Source organism: Siniperca chuatsi, linkage group LG24, assembly GCF_020085105.1.
Source record: "Siniperca chuatsi isolate FFG_IHB_CAS linkage group LG24, ASM2008510v1, whole genome shotgun sequence".
NCBI lineage: Eukaryota > Metazoa > Chordata > Actinopteri > Centrarchiformes > Sinipercidae > Siniperca > Siniperca chuatsi.
Window position 1 is genome coordinate 13,441,311 of NC_058065.1, and position 27,653 is coordinate 13,468,963.

Below are 27,653 nucleotides of genomic sequence, written 5' to 3' on the forward strand. Positions count from 1 at the left end.
AAATAAAAACTACTGTGCTGCTCAGTAAAGCTGAGGGAGGAGGGTGCTGCAACGTCACTGTGACATCACTACTACTCCCATCAGCAACATTGCAGCTGGACCAGTTAAAATATGTGGTTACATTTTCTACACATTTTGTGGATCTCATCAGTAAGTAGCGAATGTTTCTTTAGTGAAGCTGCATTATCTTTATAATGCAGTGGTAGAATGCAACTAAGTACATTTACTCAATTACTGTACTTAAGTGCAATTTTGAGGTAGGCTACTTGTACTTGACTTTTTCCATTTTATGCTTCTTTATACTTCAACTCCACTACATTCCAGAGGGAAACTGTCCATGCTGTATTTGTAAAACAAATAAAGTAAGACAATAGGCATACTGTGCTACATGTATTGCACTTATTGTATTGTATGTATTGCCCATTTCTGCTGTCTGTAGGTGCCTCTGTAAGACTGAGGAACCATGAGGTTTTTTTAGGTGTTGGATGTGTAAGCCATGTAATTGTAACTTTCCTTCCACAGGAATGTGGACAAAGGAACTGACAGCCTGTCTCGCGCTGGAAAAATTGACTTACTGTATATTGTCAAAGAGAAAGACCAGAACGTTTATAGAGCCCTTATATAGAATTTTTGGAAATTCAAACATTTTCGAAAAATACTTGAAAATCATGCATTACTGTTTTTTCATATATTTTAACTTTGGGTGGGGAAATGAGTGTGCGTAAAACTATACATATGTTCAATTAATGTTCAGTTGCTTAAAATTCAAATAAAAATATTACAAAAATATTCATGTTAGCTGACCCATAAGATAATGTGCTGCTTTATACTACACGAGTCCTATATGTGTAACTAATACATGTTTAATGAACATAGGCTTAATTAAGACTAAGATGAGTGTCTTTCAGATATGTAAAACACATGCTTAAGGGCTCAGGATCAAAAGAGATCAAATGGCAAATCTTATCTGTACTATAATGAGTATTCATTATTTCTGTAGGCAAATTACCACCCTACAAAACTATGCATGCCATACAAACTGCTTGCTTTTTCACATTCCTTGAGTGAAACACATGGTATGCTGCAAATGTGGACAGACTCATGCACTCATCAGCGACAGGCAGCAGCTCTCTGACCAGTCTGGATATGGGATCCCTGACAGGAACGCAAGGAAGAAGAGAGCAACCCTTCAGACCCTTGTCAAACAGCAGAATTTAAGTAGCATATGTAGACAGATGTGCCACAGTATCGGGACAGATGGCCGGTCCATCAAAGTTATCAGCAGCACCTCAGGGAACTTGCACACTACTCGAATGACAAAAACTGACAGCAAAACACACATGTCATGTATGGGATCAGTCAAAATGTATGTTCGTGTTGGAAATAAGGGATGAAGGGGCATTACCAGGTCCTGGGAGCTTTAAAGTAGCCTACATAGTGGGTCCCATTGTGCATACTGTGATATTTAAATGAGTGGCAGAGTGTGTGTTGGAGAAGGGGAGATGAGAGGGAGGTGAAGAAGGGCATGATAAACAATCACATAAACTCCAGTTGGTGTCCAGATTTTCTGTTTACGCCCCTGGCTGGATCAAGACACCGAGTTGCGCGCGCAACCATCGCCATCTTTGAATCACAGGTGTGCACCATCAACACTGGTCTACATGCCTTTTCCACAAAGTTAGTTTAATTTAGATAGCGTTACATAAACTACTTTGTCCGAGCATGGCTAACCGAAATATGCAACAAGCGAGCATGCAAAGCAGTAATTCTCCTCAACCAGCGAAACGCGGGACCGATTCCCCGGCCACGGAGCAGTCACCGGCGAACAAAGACAGCCCAGCTCCGCCGCCGCAGCAGTCCCCCGCGGCGGAACAAGAAACCGGGGAAGGAAGCAAAGAAGGCCCGAAAGAAATGACTCTGGATATCACGAGTTTTCGGAAGCCCGGTGAGAAGACGTTCACCCAGCGCTCTCGTCTTTTTGTCGGCAATCTCCCGCTGGATATCCCGGAGGAGGAGTTCAAAAACATGTTTGCTAAATATGGGAATGTAAACGAGGTTTTCATCAACAGAGACCGGGGGTTCGGCTTAATTCGCTTGGTATGTAACGTTCCAAAGTTATGCTTATTGGTTTTAAACTGTGAAGTGTGTGTTTTAATTTTCTTAAACTATATGTGTAAATTAGTAACGTTATATGGACAAAAATGTCGTGGCTAAGAGGAGCTAGCTGCTATGTTAGCATTAGCAAAAGGTGCTTGTTGACTTGTCACCCCATTCATATCTTACCGTATCTTAACGTTAGCTACATTTAATAGTAACATATTAAATAATGTTACATATTGTATGTTTCCAAATTACGAGAAGGTTCCGCACATATTAAATTTCACAATTTTAAATAATAGACTTTTTATGTAGTTATTAAAATGACAGTAACTTCCCAGAATTTCTCGTTTCTCCTCTCCTCTGTCTGTGACATTAACTGTTACATTGCAATGTAGGTGCTTCAACCCATTACGGAATATTGCGAGAGAAGGCAAAATGTATAGTGTTATATAGCAAATTATACAGTGATATATATATATATAGTTTGAACGTAAGTGGCGCGCTTTCATTCATCATCATAGATGATGTGGTGCAAGGTTTTATACATGGGTGCCAATTCTGGACTGTGAAATAGCAATGTATTCTACAGCCCTAATGAATAGCATAATGTGCCTCACTGGGGTATCTTCATCCTTTTCCTTGTTGTCCCTTTTCTTCAGGAAACCCGGACTCTGGCAGAAATTGCTAAAGCTGAGCTGGATGGGACTATTTTGAATAATAGACCAATCAGGATCCGCTTTTCTACACATGGTGCTGCGCTCACAGTGCGCAACCTGTTGCCCGCAGTAACAAATGAGCTGCTGGAACAGGTATACTGGACAAGAAGCTTTAAAATCTCAGAAATTCAGCAGGATTGGGATGTTTGTCCATTTTGCTTCCTGTGTCTGCTGCTCTTTTGAATTGCTGATTTCTGTGCAGTGACCTTTTTAATCTGAAAACCACATTCTACCATCAGGCGTTTTCTCAGTTTGGGCCGGTGGAGCGGGCTATTGTCGTGACAGATGACCGTAGTCGTCCCACTGGGAGAGGCATTGTGGAGTTTGCAAACAAAGCAGCTGCACGTAAAGCCCTGGAGCGCTGCACGGAGGGAGCGCTGCTGCTGACCACGTAAGGAGTGTGGGGATGAAGTGGTTTGGAGGGGTGAACACACAGAACATGCCGGTGTTGAGTGTGTGAAGATTCTGTGTTTGTTAGTTGCATTATGTAAGAAATTGTGAAGCTGTGATTACCTGTATAGTTGCTACAAAAATCAGCTTGCATGTCACATTCTCAGTGAGGTTAGCTGTCGTAGCTTTGTACTCTTAATTAATGTTAAAGGAATATTTCTGTCCAAAATGAAGGTCCAGTAATTATCTACTCATCCTGCATCAGATGAAACCTTACGTTTGTACAGAAAACAATTGACTTACCAGGCCTTCAGACTGAAAACCCTGCATTATATAAATGCAAGGTTATGCATTGGTCTGGGCATGTTGTTTAAGACAATGAAATAACAATCCAGGAAGGCCAGTTTAAGGTCAGTGGTTTATAAAACTATGCAACAAGATTTCACAAGTCTAGACAGTTAGCATGGCAGCAATCATTTTATCTGGATAAAATCCCAACTAGGTTTTTATTGGAAGTTATGGATTGTATTGCGCCCCTTTTGCTAATTATTTTTAACATCTCGCTGTCTACTGGCTGCGTCCCAGATTACTTTAAAACAGCTTGTGTCCAGCCAGTCCTAAAAAAAAACCTGGGCTTGATCCCACCCTCCTGGATAACTATTGCCCAATCTCCAAACTGCCTTTTATTGCAAAGATTCTCGAAAAACTTGTATCTAAGCAGCTTCTTGCTGCTGTGGAAAACAATCTGTTCACTTGTCTTAATCAAAAAACTTTGACACAACTGCAAACTGTACAAAACTCAGCTGCTAGTCTGTTAACCAGGACCAAGAGGTACGATCACATCACACCTGTTTTAGCCTCTTTACATTGGCTCCCTGTTTGTTTTAGGATTGATTTTAAGATCCTGTCGATTACTTTTAAGGCTCTTCATGGCCTGGCTCCAGACTATATTTTAGACCTTGTAATCCCTTATGAACCTTCACGTAGTTTGAGATCTTCGGACAGGGGTCTTGTGTCTGTTCCTGAGTCCAGGATGAAATCTAAGGGGGTTTTGCCATCAGGGCCCCGAGGCTCTGGAACAACCTGCCCGAAGAAATTAGGTTGTCTGAGTCAGTGTCTTCGTTTAAGTCTCTTCTCAAAAGACATTTTTATTGGAACGCATATCCTGATTTTACTTGAACTGGCTGTTTATATTATTCCTTTTGTGTATTTTATCTATTTTATTTCTTTATATTTCATCATTCACTGTGGTATTTTATTTCTCTTGCACTTTGTACTTTGTTTTGATAAGTGCTCTATAAATAAAGTTTTATCATCATTATTATTATTATTATTATTATTATTATTATCTTTTGTTGCAACGATCATGATGTACCAGTAGAAATGTGGCATTCACGCTACTTGGTAATCTACCAGGAAAGTGTGCTAGCATGTATTTGATTGGCCAACCCTGTGCCTTGCCAGATCACATCACATTCTGTTGCTGCAAAAGTTGAGTCAGATATTTTTTTGCCTGAGTCCTCTGCATTGACACCCCCGCTGCATCATTGGCTGGCCTCATTAAATGGATGCAGGTTTTTTTTTGTTTTTTTTTTCTCTCGGTGCTGCTGTGTGGCTGAACATGGCATTAATCCACGGCGCTCATTATGTCATCAGTTTAGTGACAGTAGTTATGTGCAGGCCCACAATGCTGAGGAGGTCAGAAGAAGGCAAGACAAGTTTAAAACACCAGTGATTTATGAACAGACACTGGGTGGGGTTTTGCAGGCTTCTGAAAATGAGGTTACCAAATTCACAAATCACTCATCTCAGTCAATGCCATTTGTCTGTCTTTTTCTAACACATCTAACCATCTAACACCATTGCTTACTTGTAATATTACAGGGGGTTTAACTTAAAGTGTTGTCCTCTCTTTCTTTAGCACACCTTGTCCAGCCATTGTGGAGCCCTCAGAGCACTTTGATGATGAGGATGGACTGTCTGAAAAATTGTTGCAGAAGACTCCAAAGTACCATAAGTAAGTAAAGAGGGGATTTGTAGTCATCTTATAAGCAAAGGCATGTATACATTTTTGTTCAATTAAAATGTGCTTGATTTTGCTTTTTTAGAACTTTACCATGCTCATTGTGACTCTTTAGGTCTGTGGCGTCTTGCTCACTGCTAGTAAACCACTGGAGTTTTAGTTTATTTTTGTATTTATCTTCCCCCTCCCCCCAAGGGAACGAGAGCAGCCGCCACGTTTTGCTCAGCCGGGGACTTTTGAGTTTGAATACTCGTCTCGCTGGAAAGCTCTTCATGAGATGGAGAAACAGCAAAGAGAGCAGGTGGACAAGAACATTAAAGAGGCCAAAGAGAAACTGGAGGCTGAGCTGGAGTCAGCCAAACATGAACATCAGCTCATGTTAATGAGACAAGGTAGGGGCTGTGGCTTTTAATGTCCTCCTTTTAGGTTGGTGTTTTAATACCAGCCTGTGTGTGTGTTTACTGAATTGTGTTGAACTGTTACTTGTGTATAAAAGAAGATTGTATTTGGGCTGCTTTATTGACAATAGTGCACTTGTAGCTCACATTTGCTCAGGTGGGAAATCTGAACAACATTTATTCATTGAGGCTCTGCAGTGGCTGCGTTGTAGCTTCCTGTGGTGTACAGAGCTTGATTTAAACTATAGGTCAACATAGGATTTAACTGGCTTCTCATTGATTTTGTGTTGGAGAGCAAGTGTTGCATTGTATATAATTTTGCTATATTACAAAATACAAACTTCTCCAGCATAACTGAAAAGGAGAAGATAAGCCTTTCTTCAACCAAGTCAACGTTGTCTTCACTGTCAGACACTCCATACACCAGGCATATTAAGGAAAACACACAGTCTCGACATATTCCACTCTAGCACAATTAGTTGCATTTTTGAGGTTGCTCATGCCAGCTATGGTCAGAAAAGCTCCACAGTATGATGTATTGATTAAGATTGATAGGTTGAAAAAGGAATGAATCATGCTACCTGAACTGCTGGAAAGGTTGTAAAGTAAAATAGATGAAAATGTAAAAGGCCTGTTTCACTCTTTGGTGGTGTGTTGCTTAATAGAATCAAAGAATGATGACTGAGTTATAGGAAATACTGCTATAAGTCATGCATGTTGCCTTTTGGTTTTGGTCCTTAAAATGTGTTTGCTTGCATTTATTATCCCTTATATATCCGTCCCTCTGCCAGTCCTTCTTACTTATGTTGTCTTCCTCCCTTCTTCCAGATCTAATGAGACGTCAGGAGGAACTGAGGAGACTGGAGGAGCTCCGCAACCAGGAGCTGCAGAGACGAAAGCAGATAGAGATGAGGTGTGTTTCATTTCTTGAGCAAACTATTAGGACAGAGTGAGAGAGCTGCTGAGAATCCAATTAACATGTATTGTTTAGTGCCAATTATTCCTACTGTTTACTGCTAAGTGAGTGGCGTTTGGGATTGATTTTGGCAGTATGCTCTCCCTTATGTTTTCTTTTCAAGTTAAACAGGCTTCTTATTAGTTGACTAAGTTTTATTTGACTCATTTCTCTCCTTACTCTCTCTGGCTGTAGGCATGAAGAGGAGAGGAGGAGGAGAGAGGAGGAGATGATGAGACACAGAGAACAGGAGGACCTGAGACGCAACCCAGATGGCTTCAAACCAAATTACATGGACAATGTGAGTACTGCTGGAATCCAATACTGAAATATGCAGTCAAATGCACTTAGAAACACACTAAAGCTTGTCCAGTTACACTTGCACTTTTGATACATATTATAGTCATCATCATCATCATACACACACCTACAATCAAGAATCTCACCAGTCAGAGTACTAAAAGTTGTTGAGCTAATAATTAATTATTCTACAAATGCACACAACCTCTCTCTCTACTTTGAGCATCAGCTTAGCACACACGGTTCTTTTTCATTCATACGTAGAAATCAAAATAAAGTAGAAATACATAATGTAGTATTTGCCTTGATATACCAAAAAAAAATCATAAGTATAAAGTATATATAAGTATAAATGTACCATAGAGTGAAATGTATCTCAACAACCTGTATAGTGTGCATACTTCAGGAGTATCTTCTGTAAGTTACTGCATCATCCTCAGTTATTGGTCTTTGGTATTATAATAGCTGCAGAGTTTTATATTCTTTCCAGCAGCTTTCAGTCCGATTGGGATTAGTCAGGACAGTCTTGTTTATATAAGGTCAATAGACTTCCAACTGAATTATTTAGCAACATGTAAAACTGCCAAATATATTTCATTGAGGCAAATCTGGGGGGTATAGTACCACAAGAATGATCTGCCAAAAAAACGTTTAAATAAACAGTTTTTGGTCAGCTGCAAGCCCGTTCTTTGTTTATGATTCATTTACATTGCCTGCATTTGAGCAGCACCTCGTCTGAATTATGTTGCTGTGCAGGGATTTCTTATTTCCTCATAGTTTTATAGCAGCTTCCAGTAATGATTATTTGTAATGACTTTGTGTTTTAATGGTGGCAGTCAGGCTGCCATGGTAATACTGTGGTTCATTGTGTCAAACTACTCATGGAATAGGACAAACACCCACACTAACCATGGGTATTATATAGTTTCACTTGTACCGTTTTTATTTATAAGTAATGTATTATTACTATTATCTGCAAGTTAATACAAAATTAACTTAACACTTTACTTTTTTACTGTTTCTTCATTAAGCCTCTTCTTTTTATGATCCTTTTCTTTCACAGTCTATATCAAATATTACCTCTCTGATGCTTAAAATGTTGACTTTAGTTGTTTAGCCAACCCCTCCTGGACTGGGTCGGAGAAAAAATGTAATTTTGAAAGCTTCAAAACAGTGGTAATAATTGCAGGGTTATTGGATTGTTGCTTTTGTTTCCACCCCCTGAACAATTAAAAGAAATAAACAAATGTAAGCTCATTATCAAAGATCAGTGATTAGCTGTGGAACAGTGCCTTTATGCATTTTGGTATAGCAGGTTATTTGTGGCTATAGTGTTTTTCTGTGCACCTTTTTTATAGAGTAGCTGCAGTTGTTTCCTGTAAGTTCAAGGAATCTGTATTCATTCTTTTCCAAGATGAACATCCGTTCTCTTTGAGCAACAAAACAAAAATCAAACGTCAGAATGTATAGATCTCTTGCATTGCCAGCTTTAGCAGTTCATTTTGATTAGAGACAAACATGATTTAAAAGAGAAACATGTTTGGATATATGAATAGAAACAGCCAGTTCAACAGATATTCTTAGAATAAGGAAACATAATAGATGGAGCTTGAGGTATGTCAATCAGAGCAGAATGTATAGTTTTGCTGTCACGAATATATATGTAATCCAACGATATATCCAATCTAATACTAGTATTTCCCACAGGTGGGGGCTTCATGTGCATGTAGGAAACTCAGCTTAGTTAACACATGATCACACTTTTAACTAAATTCTAACAGACTTATGACTGCTCTTTCAACTGCATGTTCCTTTAGATTTTGAAAGAAAGGTAAAATAAATAAAATCTGAAAAATTTTACTGGGTGATGGGGAAACTCTGTGGATTGGCCCAAATAAAATCTTTGAGAAGGAAACACTAACACATATGATTGGAACATTTAAACACAGTGCTTTAACAGCAATAAGCAGGTTTGTAAAACAAAAAGAAAAGACGAGGATGTGTTTGCCAGTGTTATTTCATGCACATGGATTTGCAGTGAAACTAGAATTTAAGCGATTTTATTTGGTCAAAAACAAAGTTTGAGTGATTTCTAGGCTTAATTGTCAGTATGAGTGTCTGTCGGTGTGATATGTTGTTGATTTCTATGTTATAACTTTTCTCTTCAAATCCTTTGCTGCGTTCAGAGGTCCTGTTGGAGTCTGCTTCTTTACATACATGTAACTCCGCACACACTCAGAACCTGCATCTATGACCATCCGTCCAATTCATACCGACTCCATTACGGTGGCCAACTGTCCTCAAAAACTGTACTGTCAGCACCAAAGTAGTTGGAAAAACTAACTACTTCACTTACTTGACTAATATCAAGTAACACCAACAATTAGTCAATGAACACGCTTTTTTATTAAACTGTGTATTTTTATATAATTACTAATGAGTATAAGTAATACACTTCCCTAACATGCACTCCACATTAGCTTTCTTTTGTTGTCTTGAAAAATATTAAATTGAATTTAAATTAATTTAAAGTTCTATTTTACAAATATTGGTAGACCATTTTGGTATGATAACAAGACAACAACATTATTAACCGTGGGATATAAGAGATGTTACTCATAACCATTTTACATGTAAGTGCTAACTTGCTCTTTCTTGTGGTGTTCTGGTTTGTGTTTTTGTTTGCTGGGAGGATTATTGTTAAAGAGTGACTCCCAGAATATAAATGCTGTTTGCTGCCATCTAGTGCTTAAATTAGCTGCAGCGCAGGCATCACTGTTAGTTCTGATCACAAACAGATTTGAATGTCCTCCACAGATGTTCGTGCAACAATGGTTTCATCACACTTTCAGCACATTCACATTACTTCTTTTCTTATTATAATTGCAACATATTGACCATTTAACAGGTAAGTATCACAGTACTTGCAGAAATTTTACATTTTTTCCATCATTGCTGTAGCTGTACAGTTTTGGCACACCAAATTAAACTTAAGTATGGGCTACTAATACGATCTTGATGTCTATATTCTACCATCACAAAGAGTAGAATAGATACATTTGGAAGGGAGAGGTTGTAACAGTGCAAAATGCCTTCTGATTGACCTACAGCTGCATTTCAACACTTATTTGTGATAAGAAGAAAATGTATCGGTCCATTATAGTGAGTTTTCATAAAAAAAATTGGTCATTGATGTCTAGCTGATTTCAATGAGCTGGATTAAGCCTTGTCTAGATGTTTCATTGGGAATTTTTCATTAAAAACTTTAATCCTAAAGCAGACTCAATCCAGGTCAGTGAAATCTATTATTGTTGAATGTTATTCACTTCGTGTATTTGCAAGATTATGTTTGAAGCAGAGAGAGAGGCTTGTGTGTTAGATAGTTATTGTGAGAGGATGTATGTATGAATGAATGAACAGATAATGGAGCATCTCTATTTTTGTGTTTGAGTCCTGACACACCAAGCTGACAGTTGTCAGAATGGCATCATTCAGCAGCTACGTTATGTCCAGCACCATTAACTATAGTCTTCCTTTATCAGCAGACATTTGGCTGATTAAGCACGTTGAATCTGCATCAGAAGCAGATAAATAGTAAAGTAGTCTGAAGCCCATATTCTGTAACTTATTTGCTTGCACACTCCCAGCTGATTAGATTTGATGTAGGCTCAATTTGCAAATGAGACTTGCACTGTGATTCCAATAAGCTTGTCTGACCAGTAAATCTACAGACCAGCAGGAGGATGTAAAATGTTTCTGCCTTGCCAGAGTTTAAATAAAGGCAAGGAAGCATTGAAGATAAACCTAAAATTCACCCTTTTCCATCGCTGATAATTACATTCCCTAAGACCCATGGGCAATTTACACGGCTGTCATCAGTTTTGTGTAGAACATTTTTACTTTTACAGTGTGAGTGTTAGGCTATCCGCTAAAGATTTGTACTTTAGCAGAGTTTTGTTCTGAAGGCTCTTCTTCACTTCTTCCAGAGAGAACAGGAAATGAGAGTGGGTGAGCTGGGCCCTCGTGGAGCCATTAAAATGGGAGGTACGGGCATGATTGTGTAAAGACTGGTTGATACAAAAACCAGATCAAGTGACGATAAGTGAATTATGACTGCCTTAATGTAATTTATCATTATTTGTGTTGCATCCCAAGTGGCTCCTTTTTAAGATGTATTCACATTTTTTGGGATGTGTAAAGCAATACTTTGTACATTTTGACACCCTTTTTGGTGTAAAATGGACACACTTGGGATGAAATGCAAAAGAGAAAAAACACAATACACCACATGACAATATAATGTCTATACTAACAGGATATACAGTGTGCTGAATGGGGTTGTTTTTGTTGGGGTGAGGTTACATAGTTTGAGAAATATTTGGTCCCTGAGCTCTCATCCTCACTTGTATGCAGATTCAAAATAAGGTTAGATAATATGGTAAATGTTTCTTTTCAGAAGCCGATGCTAAAGGTGTTGAAATGGTATTCATAATTCAAGCATGATTTATTGCTGTAGCGGCCTTTGAGTTTCTTTGCATTTTCAAAAAGAATCCTAAAGGCCGTAGTACTTATTTAGCACTAGAGTTTTAAGTGAATCGTGGTAGGAAACAATTGGAGACAAGAAATATTGACAAATGTCTTTTGCCATTGATCGGGAATGAAAACTGTGTATTCCACAAAGTAAATGTTGATCTGATTGAGTGCAGGATGAGGGGCTGGGGACTGTTTTTTAAGTCTTTGATGTGGGACAGTTGGGTAGAGGTTCATGGTGGCACTACACCATACAAAGATTATAACCTAGGATTGCACATCATCTCTATAAACAAAACTGCTGTGTTTCATTTGTTTTTTTGTCGCACAAACTACAGTAGCATCCAGTTTTTCGGGGAGGGGGAGTAAGTTATAATTAAGTTTTTGGTTTTAAGTGTGTTTTTTTTTTTTTTTAAGTGTGGGTAAATTTCTCATATCTGTCTCACAACTGTTTTATCTGCAGTAGTATTTACCATGGTGCATGAGTGTGTGTACGTGTGTGTGTGCGCACGCATGTGCGTGCAGGCAGGCATCTTTAGTACTGTATATGTACATATACATGTTGTTGGAAAATTGTCATCACTCAAGTTTCCATCCAAATGCAGCGCAAGTTTTAAACAAATTTCCAGAAAAATTTAAAAAAGAAAATGCAAATTAATCCGTGTTTCCATCCACTAGTGTTATGCAAATATTAGGATGCATCAAGATAAACAGTTGATGGCACTAATTCTCCGGTCTTGTGCCATTAAACTATTGCAGAGGAGGACGACACAATGAGATGACGTAATTAATAGAGTGCGAGTCAAGTCAGTTTTCCTCTCTTCAGTGGAGCAGAAGCTTTCAGTGGATGTTTAAGTCACATGCTTCATTTATGTCATGATTTACTCTTGAAGTCTGTTTCCATTGTACTGTCGTATTTCGCTTTCATCGTCACACTAACTTTTCCACCTCAGCCAAGTGTAAAAACGTTTTTGCGATATTTTGACTTTTGAATTTCATTTGTATGTGCATAAAAACTTACCAAACTTACCTCATACCATATTTTGATGTTTATGTTAATGTTAATATCCACTAATTTTGAAATGAATGCTGACTCAATCAAATACATTGCAATGTGTGCAGTTAAACTGCTCTTGTTTACAGAGCTACTAGTACATTTCAGTCATGTCCTGGGTTTATTTTAAGAACATTTTCCTATTGCTTATATCATATATATATCCAAATGCTGTACACCTACTGTTGTGTGTACGTATATTCCCAAATAAAAATCTGGCGCTAGTTATCAACATTAGCTGGAAATATCCACTTACAGGAAATCATAAACCTAAGGTCAGTGAGTAGCGCTGCATTCATGCAATGTTGGCAGAACGGGAAGAACAGGAAAAACACCCCTTAGTCCAACGACTAAGGGGTGTTTTTCCTGTTCTTCCCGAGGAGGAAGGGAGTGTTTATGCATTATTGTGAGGTCCTAGTGCTAACCTTGTAGTCACACCAGATAAATAACCTAAATTAGCTACTTTTTTTATGTGACGTATTTGTAGAAGTTTGTTACCAAATGAAACCAGATACAAACAAACAGAATATAGTTCCTATAAAGTTATCTGAATCGATTGTATTAGTGTTAATATTGGATTTTATTTTGATGCGACTGCCAGCAGTGGTGCATGTGCGGCCATTCTGCCAACAGTTTGTTGACATGTCTGTAGTTCTTTTCATAAAGTGGGAGATATCTTCAGTGTCAGAAATTCCCGATATCGCAGACTCAAGTACAAGTTGGAGGCTGATGTGAACGGTTTTTCCCACTCGGCTGCTTGTCATTAGGTTTTAAACGATATGATGTAAATGTGGCATAAGCTCTCCGTCCAGAGAAAGGTGGTGTCAGCAATTTCAGCTTTTTGCCTCACTTGTCAATGATGTGCATGGTTTACATCAGTCATCATGTTGCAATACGTCGGGATGTTGCAGTCAAAAGTCAAACGTCCGATTGTACTTTAAACAGTGTTATATTTTTCTACCCTCCAAATGTATTTGTAGTTTGTAGTTGTATGATAATGGAGGATTCTGTTGTTGGGGTTTGTGTTTCATTGGGATTGAACCTGTGATGTCTGTGCAGGTCTGACTGCTTTTTGAAATGGTTGTTTTCTAACAACTCTGTATGCTCCATGATTACGTTGATGTGCAATCCAAGGTTTAGTTAGAAAAAGATGTGGACGTTGGCACTTGGCCTCAAAACTTAGGTGTCAAAGTGGGAACCTCTCATTCTGTTAAGTTGTCAATCAGCTGTTCTATTCTATCTGTAAAATGTGACTTAACGTCTACTTTAACATAATATATCACCTGCTGTCTACTTTAAATTAACGTTGGTTTTTGGTTGTGGTGGTGTCATATTTATTCAATTGAACAGGGCATTGCTTGTTTATATAATTGTTTTGCAAAGGTCTTACTTAAAAATGATGAATTGAGTGTACTTTTAAGGTCCTTTTTTAAATGAGTAGCAAATTGTTTAAACAATTATAAATGATAGTCCTCATCGGATTACAGATAATCATATTATCTGTTGACCAAAAGCCAACGTTAACTTTTACTTTGAAGTCATTGAAATTAGTTCTAGCATTCAGCTACTACAGTTCTTGCGGCCGTTGGGTACATTACACTGACCCACCAAATGTCAAACCAATGCTCCATTGTTTTGCGTGTAGATGGCTATAACCAGGCCTCTCCAGGGCCCAGTGGTAACCAGGGTCAAATGATGGGCATGAGTGGAAGGGGAGGAGCCATTGGCCCAGAGGGAACTGCAAATATGGGGACACCATTGATGTCAGAGAATGGAGCCATGGTAACGTATCAGGAAAAATAAACTAATTGAGATATAAGCTTAATTTATCTTCAACATTAAAGCAGTTTTCGTTACAGAACATGCTACGCAAACATTGCCTAAAAACAGAACATTGCCTTTTACAAATAAATAAATAAAAGTAAATAATTTGGCTTCTAAGAATAATTCCTAAATAAAATAAAGGCAGTGCTTGATTGTAAGCATAGGCCTACCCTTAGAAGCTTTATTTTGAAGCAGAAGTTAAAATACAAAACAAAACAAAAACCCAACATATTTTCAAGAATATAAAGTTTTGAACAACTTGAAAATTGACCTTAAAACTGTAGACTTAACTAATAGTCTTATTCCTCTCTCTCCCTTTGTCTGCTTGGTTCACCTCTCTCCCTTTTACTCTTGGATGGCGACACTTGGATCAAACTAAACCCTGACTGATGAACTTTGAAAACCCCATGCCTTTTCTGAATACACTGTATTCGTGTCTGACCCCCAAAATGTTATTTTCAATTTCACACCATTTTCCATCTTTTTTGTAACACTGACCCCATGATACCACAGCGAAACGATAGATACCCGCAGGGTGGATCAATGGGGGGCCGATCAGAAGTCGAGTCCCCAAAGCAGCAGCAGCAGCAACAGCAACAGCAGCAACAGCAACAGCAGCAACATCAGCAGCCATTGGGCCCCCAAGTTGGACCAGCCCCAGGATTTGGCAGGGGAAATCCAGTAGGGGGAGTCTTTGATGGGCCAAATAACAAGCGGCGCAGATACTAACTTCTCTCTTATCATGGAGACACTGTTCTCATGGGTCTTTGTTACTGCCCCATCCCGATAATATCTTTTCTGTTTTTACGTCAACCCACTTCCCTTCCTGAGACTTGGATATGTTTGCTGAAAAAAATTGGGCAGATTCCCCCTCCCCGTAATGCAAGTTTTCACTGAGGGGCATTTATTTTGTGATTGATACAACTCCAGGATACTGCTTTGTATCCACACATCTGCAATGTTTATACACAGTGTTTTTCCCAGCAAATGTTTCTCTTCTATGTTTTCAGAATGAAACAGTTTGTCCTTTTTGTGTGCTGAATAATAGTGTGCAAACACATTTCATAGCATGTCAAGGAAGGCCTTTGTGGTTAGACAGCTTTGCAGTTGCTATGGCTGCAATGGTCTTGGATACACTTTATTATGCTGCTCTAGGGGAGTGTTGAATAAATAAAAAAAAAGATCAATTAGATTGGACATGGATTAGAGTCACAACAGGGTTGTTGACCTCTCAAACTGAAAAGTAGTGTAACACCAGAAAAATGAAAAATAGAAATTCCTGGGAGTAAACCATCATTAATATCTCCATTCAGTCATATAGGCCATAGATGTTTTTTCCCCTCCCTTTAAACATACTGTTACTACTGTTAGCTTATTAGATGTTCAATCATATAGTGAGTGAATGTTTCTGCAGCTTCAGTGCATCCTGTATTTGATGGTTAAGAGAAATAAAAGATTTGTAGGAAGTTGTTTCTTTGTGATTTGAAAGAATTGTGTCATTTTTTCCCCCCTTAAACTGGACAGTAAATAAACCAAATCTTGCTAAATAACTTCCATCAACGCCCGACACCCATATACCCCTAACCCTCTTGCTATGTTTGCAAGTTGGATGCATCTTTTATAGTCACAGGTCAGTTCTTATCCACAATGGCTAAAATTACAATACATTTTCTACTGTTGTTGATAATTTACCTTACATAGCATACAAAACCCACTACCCCACTCAGCTCCATCTGAAATGGAAATCAAAGTGACTGCTCTGAGTAAACAATTGTGGGTTCAGCGGAATCACAGCATAACTGCAGTTTAACACAGCTAAATCAGATTTACTATCAAGTAAGTTTGATTCCTCCATCAAATGGTAAAAAAGAAAATGTACCTTAATTTTCAAGCTTCTAAGCCTCTGATTTTTCTATTAAGTATTTGCTATGAGAAGTCAGAAGGGGTTTTTTTTTTTTGTTTTTTTTCCCCCTCTGTACAGCCTGTACGTCCTGTACTCCTCAAAATGTCACCATCATTTTGGTATTCCACATTTAAACATTTTGATAAGAATATAGTTATCTTGAGAATGAGCTCCAACATATATGAACAACCCAAAATAATTCCCCTAACAAAACCTTAAGTCAGTAGATACAGATTTAGGTTTGGTGTTTGAATAATTTGTAGACCTCAGTTAAACCTAACCCTATTGCCAGACAAGAATGTTTATACTGCAAGACTATGGAATATATTCAATGACAATTTTTTTAATTTATTTTTTTACTTCCAATGTCAATATCTGCACATGGCAATTATAGTATGGTTAAGGTTAGGGAACCATCGTGGTCATGGTTCATAAAGGCGAACTTCTCCTGCATGAAAGTCAGACGAGCTTACTTAACTTTCCGCTTGGCTTTGTAAAGTGCCTAAATGTTGGCATTGAACATAAACTGTGATATTACATTGTGAAATCATCTAAGATGGACATAATTCCCAGGACACTGGGTCATTTAAACCAACAGTAACAAGGTTTAGACAAATGCATGTTAAACCACATCTTCTGAAGGATGCGTGGGGTGTGGCTGAGTTTTGAAGATGGGGTGGTAGAGTTGTATGTGTTGTTGTTTGACCTATCTGGAAAACAACAACAATGTACGTGCCAATAGTATGGCTTACAGGTCAAATGCCACCATTGTCCTATAATCTGTTGATGTGGACACCTTCATGTGGCCAATATTTCACTTTTTCTAATGAGGTGGTCATTCTAGGAAAAGTCTCAAAATATATTGAAGAAAATTGACTTTCCACTGTTGCTTAGGCCTTGTGCTGAACATTTTAAAAACTACCTCCAAATGTTTTCTGGTGATAATTACCTTTTGCAAATCTTTAAGAGGACAATATATTATTTCCATAGTGTTTGTGAGAGTGTGCAGATATCTTTTTCAAGGAGCGTGTGTGTGTACTGCATTTCAGTGCAGAATCAAACATCTCTGCATGTTGCATCAGTTAGAAAATAAACTGTGGTCCAGGCTCTCTGTGTGCTTGACCATACAAGCTCTTCATTTCACTGGATCTGGGAAATGTGATATACTCTGACCAGGTGTCACGGAATCTAAAGAATAGTTATATAACAGGTAAATACGTTTCATTTCTTCCTCTCTTGTATCTTTGCGTTGTAAAACGCGCACACACACACACACAAAGTCCTTCTGCATATTTCACGAGCTGTATTTCAGTTTAGTCTTCCTTTCTATGTGTTTCAAGTGTATGTGACAAATACTGTATCAGAGTCGTGAATCAGTAATCAAGATAAGTCCTTGCTTATGCATCAACATAATGACATCAGCCAGTTTTACTACAATTACTGTGTGAGTAATGAAGTTGAACACGGCAAAGACTTTATTATTAAGTCAACCCTAATGATGTGGGGGGTTGTGCAGCTTTTCTAATGATAAAACAGCTGTGTGATAAGTATAAATGTATGTGAGATGTATAAGTAATCATATTTGTAATGGATTTCTGTACAGCAAACATTAAGTCAATTTCAGACTGCAGATCTACTCCTTACAGTACTAATGCTGGGTCGCAGCATGATCGTTTAAAGTCTCTCGAGTTATTTGGACTGAAAGGCAGTTTATAGACTTCATCCATGAGCATGCATGTACTCTTATTTGGTAAATTTCAGGGATCCTGAATATCTCAGAGGACAACAGTCATAGAACTATGAATAAATAGAAAAAAGGACTTCATAAGCGGCTTTGAATTTAGTGCTTTCTATTGCTGCTTAACTGGAAGCTGGAAGTTGGTAGGTTAAGTGATTGACAGGGGGATGGGGTTACATCCAAAAAGTGTTTCATTGGTGTACATACTAGTAGGTGATCTAACTGAAGGGTTGAACAAAATGCGGAGCAGAGTGTTAGCAACACAGGTGAGATGACAGGGTTGTTCAGAGAGATATGACATCATGGAGGAAGTGGTGGATCTTTTAGGAGGTTTAAGGATGTCACTTCAGGAAAACAAAATGTTTGAGATATTGGGGATAGAAGAGCAAGTAAAACTTAAATGCCAATGGTAAAAAACAAGAAACGGTACTTACCAAATACTTAACCCAAGATAATACAACTTGATCATGTAGGTTGTATGTGTGAGGGAGAGCAGCTTTTGAGAAATTTTCCAGGTTCACCACTGTTTGGAAATCATATATTTGCATTCAGTAATGTTCACTCTAATTTCATAAATTGGAAACCTACAATTATGTTCACAAGATAATTGCTCCACTAGTCCCTAGAAATCGATGTTTGGTGTCAGATGCAAAGATTTTGCCATAGCATAGTGTCTACATCTGTTCGTTGTTAATATTTTTTTATTGCCAAAATCCGAGGTGAAAAGACTCAGTAGTCTGGGGGTTGTACGATGCCAGGCAGGTGATTTGCCCGCTGAGATATATTTGGAGAAAATGTGACTGAAAGAAGTGTCATCTGATGAGCCTGTTTTGGGTTTATTTATTTGCATTTTACCTGTCCACTGTCATTTAGTTCATCTATATTATGCATGCATATTTCAGAGGCTACATAAAATAACACATAGTTTATGAAATGCCACTTTTAGTTATATGCTCAGTGTTACAGAATATTTGTCTTAAATTGTCTTCTTTGTCGTCTTTTGTAGGTCCTGTTTGTGTACTGCCACCAGTGAAGGACTAGGTAAATCCCATCACACACACACACACACACAGTCTGTACATAGGATTGAACATGTTTTATCCCACTCAGGATTGGGGCATGTCCATTGTATTATATTTGAAATGTTATGGACATACATATTTTAATAAGATATATATTTTTGATGCTGTCGGATGTTGGTGACCAAACGTAACCAAACACCACACCTACTGACCACGAGCCTCAGAACCCATTAATAAAAGAATAACTATTAAACTAACTTAATAAAATATAACCTAGAGTTGAGTAGAAATGTAATTTCCTTGAGGGGCAATTTGGCTTCCAGACAGCAGGCAATGAATAATAAATATTAAATACAGTACAGCAATGAATATAAGCAACAATTAACACAAACACAATTACCCAGGTTAATGCCACCGTCACTGTTGTCATCGTCTAGAAAAAGCAGCGAAAAGAAACCAGGGGACAGCCCTGTCACATCCACAGCTGGTATGCTGCTGTTTAGTTTAAAAAGCCAACAGCTGATGGAACAAAATCCCCATATACCTGTTAATGCCACCTCTGGGGAGGTTAGCTCTCCATCCTGATGGAAGCAAACTAAACTTAGTGGGACTGGGAGTCCAGGTAAATCACCTAAGCTTTTTGTGTAGCTCTGACTTAATACAATTGACAAATATTATTTAAATTTATACCAGTGGCTTAACAGGACACAGTCACATTTCTTTAGTACATTTTTGGCTTTTAGACAGATTACTAAACCAACACATCATATTACATATATATATTTTTTCTCCCTTAGTTTTTATAACATTTTGAATTTAGCAATGAACATGAGATGCAGAACAAGAACAGGATTACTAGGATGAAGTCATCAGTTAAACACAGACACATACACAGGTCCAGTTAATCACACAGGGATTTAGGCACCGTCGCCCCTTAGTGTTGAAAACAAAAAGAAGAGAAGGAACATTAATCAGTGTTTGTTTCCTGACAGTAACAATTTCATTCGGTATTTTTCCCCCTTGTCTGTCTATAGTCAGTGGTTGTAAGTCATCTTTTGCATGGAGCGTAGTTAACAGTGTCTGTGCAACAGTGCAAAATTGAGATTTTTCTGTCATTGTGGTACCCAGCAGCTCATATATAGTAGCTGTGTTGCATTTCGTTGACAAACATTCAGTTTTCCATGCAAATGGTTACTAACAAAGAGGGATCCTGGGTTAAGGTGGACGGATGACCTACAACATAGTTCTTCATCCACATCAATTATTTTCGATATGTGTGATTCCACAGGTAGGTTTTCAAAAATGTTGTTGTATCTACATTAAGTAAAGATGATTTATAAAACAACAGTGCTGTTGATGCCTCTGATTTTTACCTTTTGTTCTGTTTGTAACGTTATTGTTGATTGATAAATGATTTTACTGTTGATTGTCATGAGCTGCAGTAGTAGACATCAGGAGGTTGGGTCTTAGTTGTATAAAATCAGTATTTTCATTATTGTACAATGATGTTCTGTTTTTACTCTTGACATTAACTGAATTGACTTAGTTAAATTCAGTTGTCACTAACATCACAAATTAATATTTTAGATTTGTACAGGATTGAAATTGTTCTTTGCAAATATAAATCTGATAGTGATCCCAGAGAGATTATGTAATCCATGAATTTTTTTGGTTAAGATTGTTAAAACAGTGGTTTCTGTTAAGTTTCTTATAGATAAGTGTTGCTTGTCCTATTAAAACTGAAATTATAAATGAGATCAGATGCTGTTACAGCCAACTATATTAAAACCTCAAACATTTAACTTGTTATTGGGTCATGCCTGTAAGTGATGTAGAAAGATGATTATGTTGTGGCATGATCATTATTTGTTTCTGATTTTTTTATTTATTTTTTTGGTCCATTTGTAGTGAAATAGAACAAGAATAAACAACTTTTATTGTGCTATATTTGTTATCAAACACAAGGTATAAAATACAAAGTTTTGTGGGCAACAACCGATCTTCGTGAAGGTTATTGATCCCCGTTGTGATCACTAACTTATCCGTCTTATGTTTGTTTACTTTAATCAATAGGCATTTCATCCACATTTGGACTACCTCTTTGAATCAAAGCAAATTGATTTGATGCTTTGAGGGTGGAAAAAGTGTGTTTGTAGCAGCAAGGTTGGGTGCCAGTGAGGAGGGGAGCGTTGCTTTTCTCTGCCATGCCCAAGGCTGTTCATTATCAACACGAGGGAAGGTAATCATTGTAGTGATCCAGTTTTAACAGGGCTGATTGTGGCCAATTTGGGGAATGAATACTCGGCGTCTCTATTCTTCACTTTCTGGCCTTGTTCTTCTTTAGCCCAGTTTGTGGCCCACTTCTGTTTCTAGAAGGACAATCGATTTTGGGGCAATAGTAATTTTTCCTTTTGAAAATCTGTCAAGTTTGCAAATCCCTTTTAAGAAATGTCTTTGTCTAGATTTCCTCCTTCAATATGGTCAGGTGTTTACTTGTATCCGTTTAAGCATATAAACCTAAATTAATCTCATTATTCACTGTAAGTGTTTTCTTACAGCTTTGGAACATTAATATCTGCTTTACAGATTAAAGATGATGTCTCTTTGTCGAGTTAATTGAAGGAGAATCGCTTCATTTAAGGTTTGAACGTGCCCTACATTACAACCTTATGGCCTAGATTGCAGTCAGTACTAATCATGACTGTTTTCCAGAGACACTGGAATCTAATAATGTGGCTTCAGACTGATGGAGAGCCTGGAGCTACTGTACTGACAGAGAGCATCAGATCCGCGCTGTTGACCCATAATCTGATAACGTTGTCTATTGGATCTAAATAACTTCTTTTTAGTTTAGAAAATGTTCCCAGGATTCCTTTGAGTTTGGTTACCTACACTGATTTTAACCCTTGAGTTTTTTCACATTGTTTGGGCTCCCACATACTCTAATGCTGTGTAAATAATAATGATAATTTAAAAATCAACAATTTTCAAAGAAAAGAATTCTGTCACACAAATATGAAGTGTATTTTTTCTTGCTTTTCTCACATTTTTGCTTTGTTTCTTGTGAAATACTTGACATTTTTCCATCTTTAGGCCTCTAAAAATCCTTCAAATGAAACAATCTGAGAAAACAAATACCCTTTGTTGGTTCAGCTGCTCCACAACCTGTATGAGGGGTCACAAGTAGACTTTGATTAAAAGGCTAAAAAGGTTGGGAACCACTGCTAAAAAGCATTGTTATCAAACCAAATACGGAAATATTTCATGTTTTATGTGTTATATGGGCTATGCATGTGCACATATATATATATATATATATACACCTCTGATGAACAAAATGTTATAAAACTGCAGTAACAGAAATGCTAATAGACTAATTTGGGATCTGGTACGTATAGCCTTGTGTAAGTACAGTCCACACCAATCATATCTACAGAGCATATGAATGTCAATGTTTTACAGCTGGGGTCTCTGAGACTGTAACAGCTAATGTGTCATTTTCTTTAGTAGACTTCAGAAACATCTCGTAAAATTGGGAGAAGTCATGAAGTTTCAAGATAATAATAAACCGGTGTTGATGATAATCGTGATATTTAAATAGGAAATATTGATATCATGTTAATAATACACATGATAATGTCTCATAAATAATCCTGCACCTGTTAAATCATTTACTTTTCTTTCCGTTCTTGCTTAGTCATAGTAGGTAGAGGTAATGCACCTTAATGCTGGTTGCCACCCGCCATAAAACGTAAAAAAGATGCAGTAACTAGCTAGCTTTTAGCTAGCTAGCTAACTTTTTTCAATTTTTTTTATAGATATTGCAATGATATCTTTATTGTGAATTATTTTGGCCATGATAATTGTGTAGTAAAACTCTGATGTATAAAAAAAACATTTGTTTCTGCCCATTGTTATGTTAAATAGTGAAGTGATGTCAGATTACATCTGTTTTTGTTTTGTTTGAATTCTGGGATTTTTTGGATTCTTTTGGACTATATTTAGGATTTTAAAGTTGTTGTTTTTTTTTTGTTTAAATATGTATGTTTAACACTAAAATACATGAATGTTATCTAAGAGTGGCTTTTTGTTTTTAGCTGTTGTATCAGTTTAAAAACCGGTCTGTGGCAGAGGAATGTAGGGAAGTAGGAAATATTAGCATAAATATTCAATAGTCAATATTTTACACTTTTATTCAAGACAAGCTTCTGAGGGATGTTTATGTAAGCCACAATTATCAAGGCAGAATTATCTTGTTTCTGCTAATAGACAACAGTGATTTGTAGACTGTTTCAGCACAGAATAACATGTTAAGTGACAATTCTGCTCTTTTTCTAACGCAGTTTGGTGTCAGTAATCAAACTAGAATTGTCCACTCCGCTGGCTTCCCGCAAATCTCTTGAAACAAGCTGATCCCCAAAGCAAACAACTATTCTTACCTATTAATCATACCTTTTCATTGTTTTAGGGTAAATCTGATGAATGGATGGATCAATGCGGTAAAAAAAAAAAAAAAAAATAGGTAGGCCTATTTTTTGCAGCGTATTGGCGCCGCCTCCGTTCTGCGCGTAAAGACGCATTAAGAAGTGGCACAGCAACTGATAATCCAGACAGGAGGTGCTTTTGGTTACAGCACAGCCTTTCATTGATGGTGAGGAGAGAAGGACAGCTGTGGGATCAGCTGCGCTTGTTTTGTTTTGAACTAATTCCTCTCTTCTTTTTTTAACTAACTGATTTTTTGCTCCTCGCAGATCACGTTTTTCCATTTGCGCGCATTGGTCGCAGACTTAAAAGTTTTCAGTGACTTCTAACAAGCTTGTGTTGACATGGTTTCTGTCTTCCGGAGGCGGAGGTTATTAATGAGATATTTCTCTCCGCTGCATCACCTGAGGACAGTTGGACAGTGAGCCGTAGGGCGTGTGGAGGCTGAATGGACAACATGTCTCCGCAACAGCATCAGGACAGCCTCAGCCGAGGCGGTGGACAGCAAGAAAACAAACGGGTATGTTTTAAAAAAAAATAGTGTCCCAGACTTTGTTAGGGTTGATATATAGTTCAGTTTTTAAAAGAGGCTGAAGTGTACATTAATTTTGGTTGAATTAACTTGAACCTGAGTGCGCAGAGGAGCAGCAGTTTGGCTCTAGAATATTCCGTTTGTAAGATGTAAGAATCTGTTATTTTTAGCTTCTTTACTCACCTTTGTGCTAATTTACCTGATGAAGTAAGAAAAACCATCACATGTAAGTCGGGTGAGAGGTTAGCGCAGAGTTCAAGGCTTTTACCCGAGTGATACCCGGCCTCCATGAAGACGGACGAACAGCCGAAGTGGTCCATGGAAAATGTTGGTGTACAAAATACCTCAGGCAACCATAAAATAAAAGAGACACAGTGGAGTGGCTGGATAGAGTCAGAGAGTAAAAACACCGGTAATTAAGGCGTTTCCAAAGTATCTGCAAACTAGCTACAAAATGCTTCGAGCTTTAGTAAAACACTGGCCAGCAGGCTGTAAATCACCAGAATGAAGATAATATCAATGACTAATTATTGGTGTTAAGAGCCAATAATTCAATTAACATTTATTTTATCATCTAAACTTATTCTGTCCTTTTTCCCAGTGTGGCAACATTTTATGTTAAATTCCCTCCAAAATAGCATTTATAAGCAGTGTAATCAATTAATACATGATTAATAACACTATAATGTCGTTGGAAGCAGATATATGGAGATTTGAAGTGTTTAGAAATGTATTTGTCAAGAACTAAAACTCATTAAGCATCTGCTACTGGTGTTTAAACAAATAATGAATACTTGGTAATATAACAGGTGCTCATTCAATAAACTGATAATTTAATTAATAAAATGCTTAAGCTAAGGATTTGTGTCATATCATATACGATTACAGCACCTATGTTGTGTTATCATGCATTCATTAATTATGTATACAGTTATCAGTTATGGATGCTTCATAGAAGTTATGGATAGTTATAGTTGACAGAATAACTAATCATTGTTTTGTTGTAACCATTAAGTGTTGTATACCGCTTATACATACTACATAAGAGAGGTTAAAATGGAGTTTTACCAACTAAATTATTAATTTAAATATTTGTAAATGAATATATATATATATAAATCTCATAACTGTAGTCTTAAAATTGGATCCATAGGTCAGCTGTTGGGTTGTTGATTATGTAGGTTTTCTGCACTTTGAACGGGCAGACACAATTCAGAAGATTTATGCAAACTTTGATGATCAATTAATTATTTTCAAGGAAAAATGTCAAATATTTGCTTGTTCCAGCTTCTCAAATGTGAGGGTTTGCTGCTCTTATTTATATCACTTTAAATTGAATGTAGTTCTTGGATTGCTTGTCAGACTCTGAAAAATTGTGATGGACATTTTATTTTATTATTTTAATTTTATTGCTATTTTCTGACATTTAACGACCAAACAAATTGTTAAATGTATTCATTCATTTATTAACAGTCAGCGAAAGTGCTTTTAGGTGGCTGCAGGAAGTCTTGGTAATGCACAACTTTCTTTGTGCACTGTGCAGAGACTATAGTATGTGCTGCATCCTTGTTTTCATTCATGATTGATACCACATCGGCTCCAACTGCTCATCCGCATGTTCTGATTCAACAAGATACAGAAATACAGTACATCACCAACATGCAATTGATCCCTGCTGCTACTATGACCATTTTTGACAGTATGAGTAAATGCAGTTGCAGTATCAACTTTCATTAGTTGAATCTGAGTACCTTCAGACCTGCGGGAAGTATGATAGTGTGGAAACTGCATCAACAAATGAATTTCCTCTTAAGCTACTTTGTGTTGTTATACAGTCAATAACATCAGAGCTGGGCTGGTGTGAGTCGGTAGATTTGTTTCCAAGCATAAAACCCATACCTCCATGTTAGCTTATGTTAGTTTATTTTTAGGAATGAAAGGTAACATTGTCATGTTGTGGCTGGAGTGTAAGGAATGTTTCACCACCGTGTGACCCTGTTAAATCAATATTACATTGTGAAATGTCAAAAATGCGTACATGTGCACGGTGGTTATAGGATGGAAGGGGATTGATCTTTTCTCACTGTGGAGCTTTTGATTTTTTTGGGGGGGGGGACTGAAAGGCCTACAGCCAAATTGGCGACTGTGATGACATCACTTTGGTCTAGACAAAAATACAATATGTCAACAAGTATTGGATGGAGTGCTATGAAATTTGGTACAGACATTCATGTTCCCCTCAGGATGAACTGTAATAACCTGGGTGATTCCATAAGTGTTTTCCAGCGCAAAACTAATGACATTCCCATCAACCTCATCAACCTGTACTTTGTTTTGAGAGACTCGACTGGTCGCTGCAACCTGCCATGCAAGAGTTACAAGACCCACCGGGGTTGCCGAGCTAGCACTACCGCTTGCGAGCTAATCGTCTAGCATGTTTACTGCTGACTGACCACTGTTGGCTTTGCGAGCTGTTGCAGTGTTATATAAAAGACCACACTGGCTGCTGGTTTGACCATGTTTTATGAAAAAATTGTATAATGGACATATTTCAGTAGGAATTGATTATTGAGAATTCTGTTTATAGTCAAATAATTACAATGATATTGATATGTGTCCTCTTCATTATCTGATATTTATCTAGACATTCTTAACAGTCTGTGATAATGCAACTAAGTTATGACGGTGTAGTCCCTCATTCGTCCAGGAGTGTTCTATCGTAGAAAAGGTTTCAGTCGTAGTCATCTGGACACTGTTTTCAGAATCAAGACGTTCGGCTCCCATCCGGGAGTCATTCTCAGTTGTGAAAAATGGTCCGAGAACTCAGAAATTTGAGTCTTCCTGAGTAACTAGATACTCAGGAAGACTCCTTCCTGAGGGCAGGGCTTAAGTAACAGAGTAGCTTAAATTTCTGAGTTCTCGGACCATTTTTCACAACTGAGAATGACTCCCGGATGGGAGCCGAAACGTCTTGCTTCTGAAAACAGTGTCCAGATGACTACGACTGAAACCTTTTCTACGATACAACTAAGTCATAATATGATTGAAGGGATCCTTCAATGTGGTTTTCAAATTAACTAGAAATTACTGTATGTTTGCATGATTATTTATAATGGATATAATGTCATATTTTGGAGGGACTTTGGCTTGTTACAAGTCTGTTTGTCTCATGATCATAGTTTTAATAAAAATATATATATATATACTAAATAGCGGTTAAAGAATAAAGAAAGGCAACACGCTTTACTGTGTTTTTACCTTTGCTTTAGACAGTTTTACTAATTTTTCAAGGACAGTTGTGCTATGTGCCTCTTCACTGTTTCCTCTCTTCTACAATAGACGCCCAAGTAGACAAGCTAGCATAGCTACCAAAATCTTCCTGATGCCTTCGGTTGTCTTCGTCTGTCATGTTACCCTAGCCTTGCAGGTTGTAGCGGTCCATCGGGAGCCCCCCTTTTATATTTAGTGCTAATTAGCAAATGTTAGCACGTTAACATACTGTACTTAACTCAGATGGTGAACATTATACCTGCTGAACATCAACATGTCAGCATTGACGTTGTGAGCACTTTAGCATGCTGACGTGAAAAGAAGACGCTTATTCACATTGGGCTGCTACAGTCTGAATAATGAACATCCAGAGAATTAAAAGTTCTGCATTAAGAGTTATTTCATAAAACTTCTAA

The 27,653-nt window shown here is 37.6% G+C and overlaps 2 protein-coding genes across 4 annotated transcripts in view; both read left to right on the forward strand.

The window, feature by feature from the left end:
* The first annotated feature begins 1,585 nt into the window (after positions 1–1,585).
* Positions 1,586–15,760, forward strand: pspc1 (paraspeckle component 1). 2 transcript variants are annotated; one of them, XM_044188161.1, is made up of 10 exons: positions 1,590–2,097; positions 2,760–2,909; positions 3,056–3,207; positions 5,128–5,223; positions 5,425–5,621; positions 6,456–6,540; positions 6,778–6,883; positions 10,869–10,926; positions 14,112–14,248; positions 14,804–15,760. In XM_044188161.1, exons 1-10 carry the CDS (start codon positions 1,723–1,725, stop codon positions 15,017–15,019), a joined length of 1,572 nt encoding a protein of 523 aa, XP_044044096.1. In that variant the 5' UTR covers positions 1,590–1,722; the 3' UTR covers positions 15,020–15,760. The 2 variants fall into 2 exon arrangements, with proteins under 2 accessions (XP_044044097.1, XP_044044096.1); XM_044188162.1 differs by lacking the exons at positions 10,869–10,926; positions 14,112–14,248 and having other exon boundaries at positions 1,586–2,097.
* Positions 15,761–18,975: 3,215 nt separating this feature from the next.
* LOC122872226 (rho GTPase-activating protein 20-like) overlaps positions 18,976–27,653 on the forward strand; it is a 28,271-nt gene continuing 19,593 nt past the window's right edge. For both annotated transcript variants that reach the window (XM_044188159.1, XM_044188160.1), the window contains exon 1: positions 18,976–23,955. In XM_044188159.1, coding sequence (XP_044044094.1) covers positions 23,884–23,955 — 72 coding nt within the window. In that variant the 5' untranslated portion in view covers positions 18,976–23,883. The remainder of the gene's footprint in view (positions 23,956–27,653) is intronic.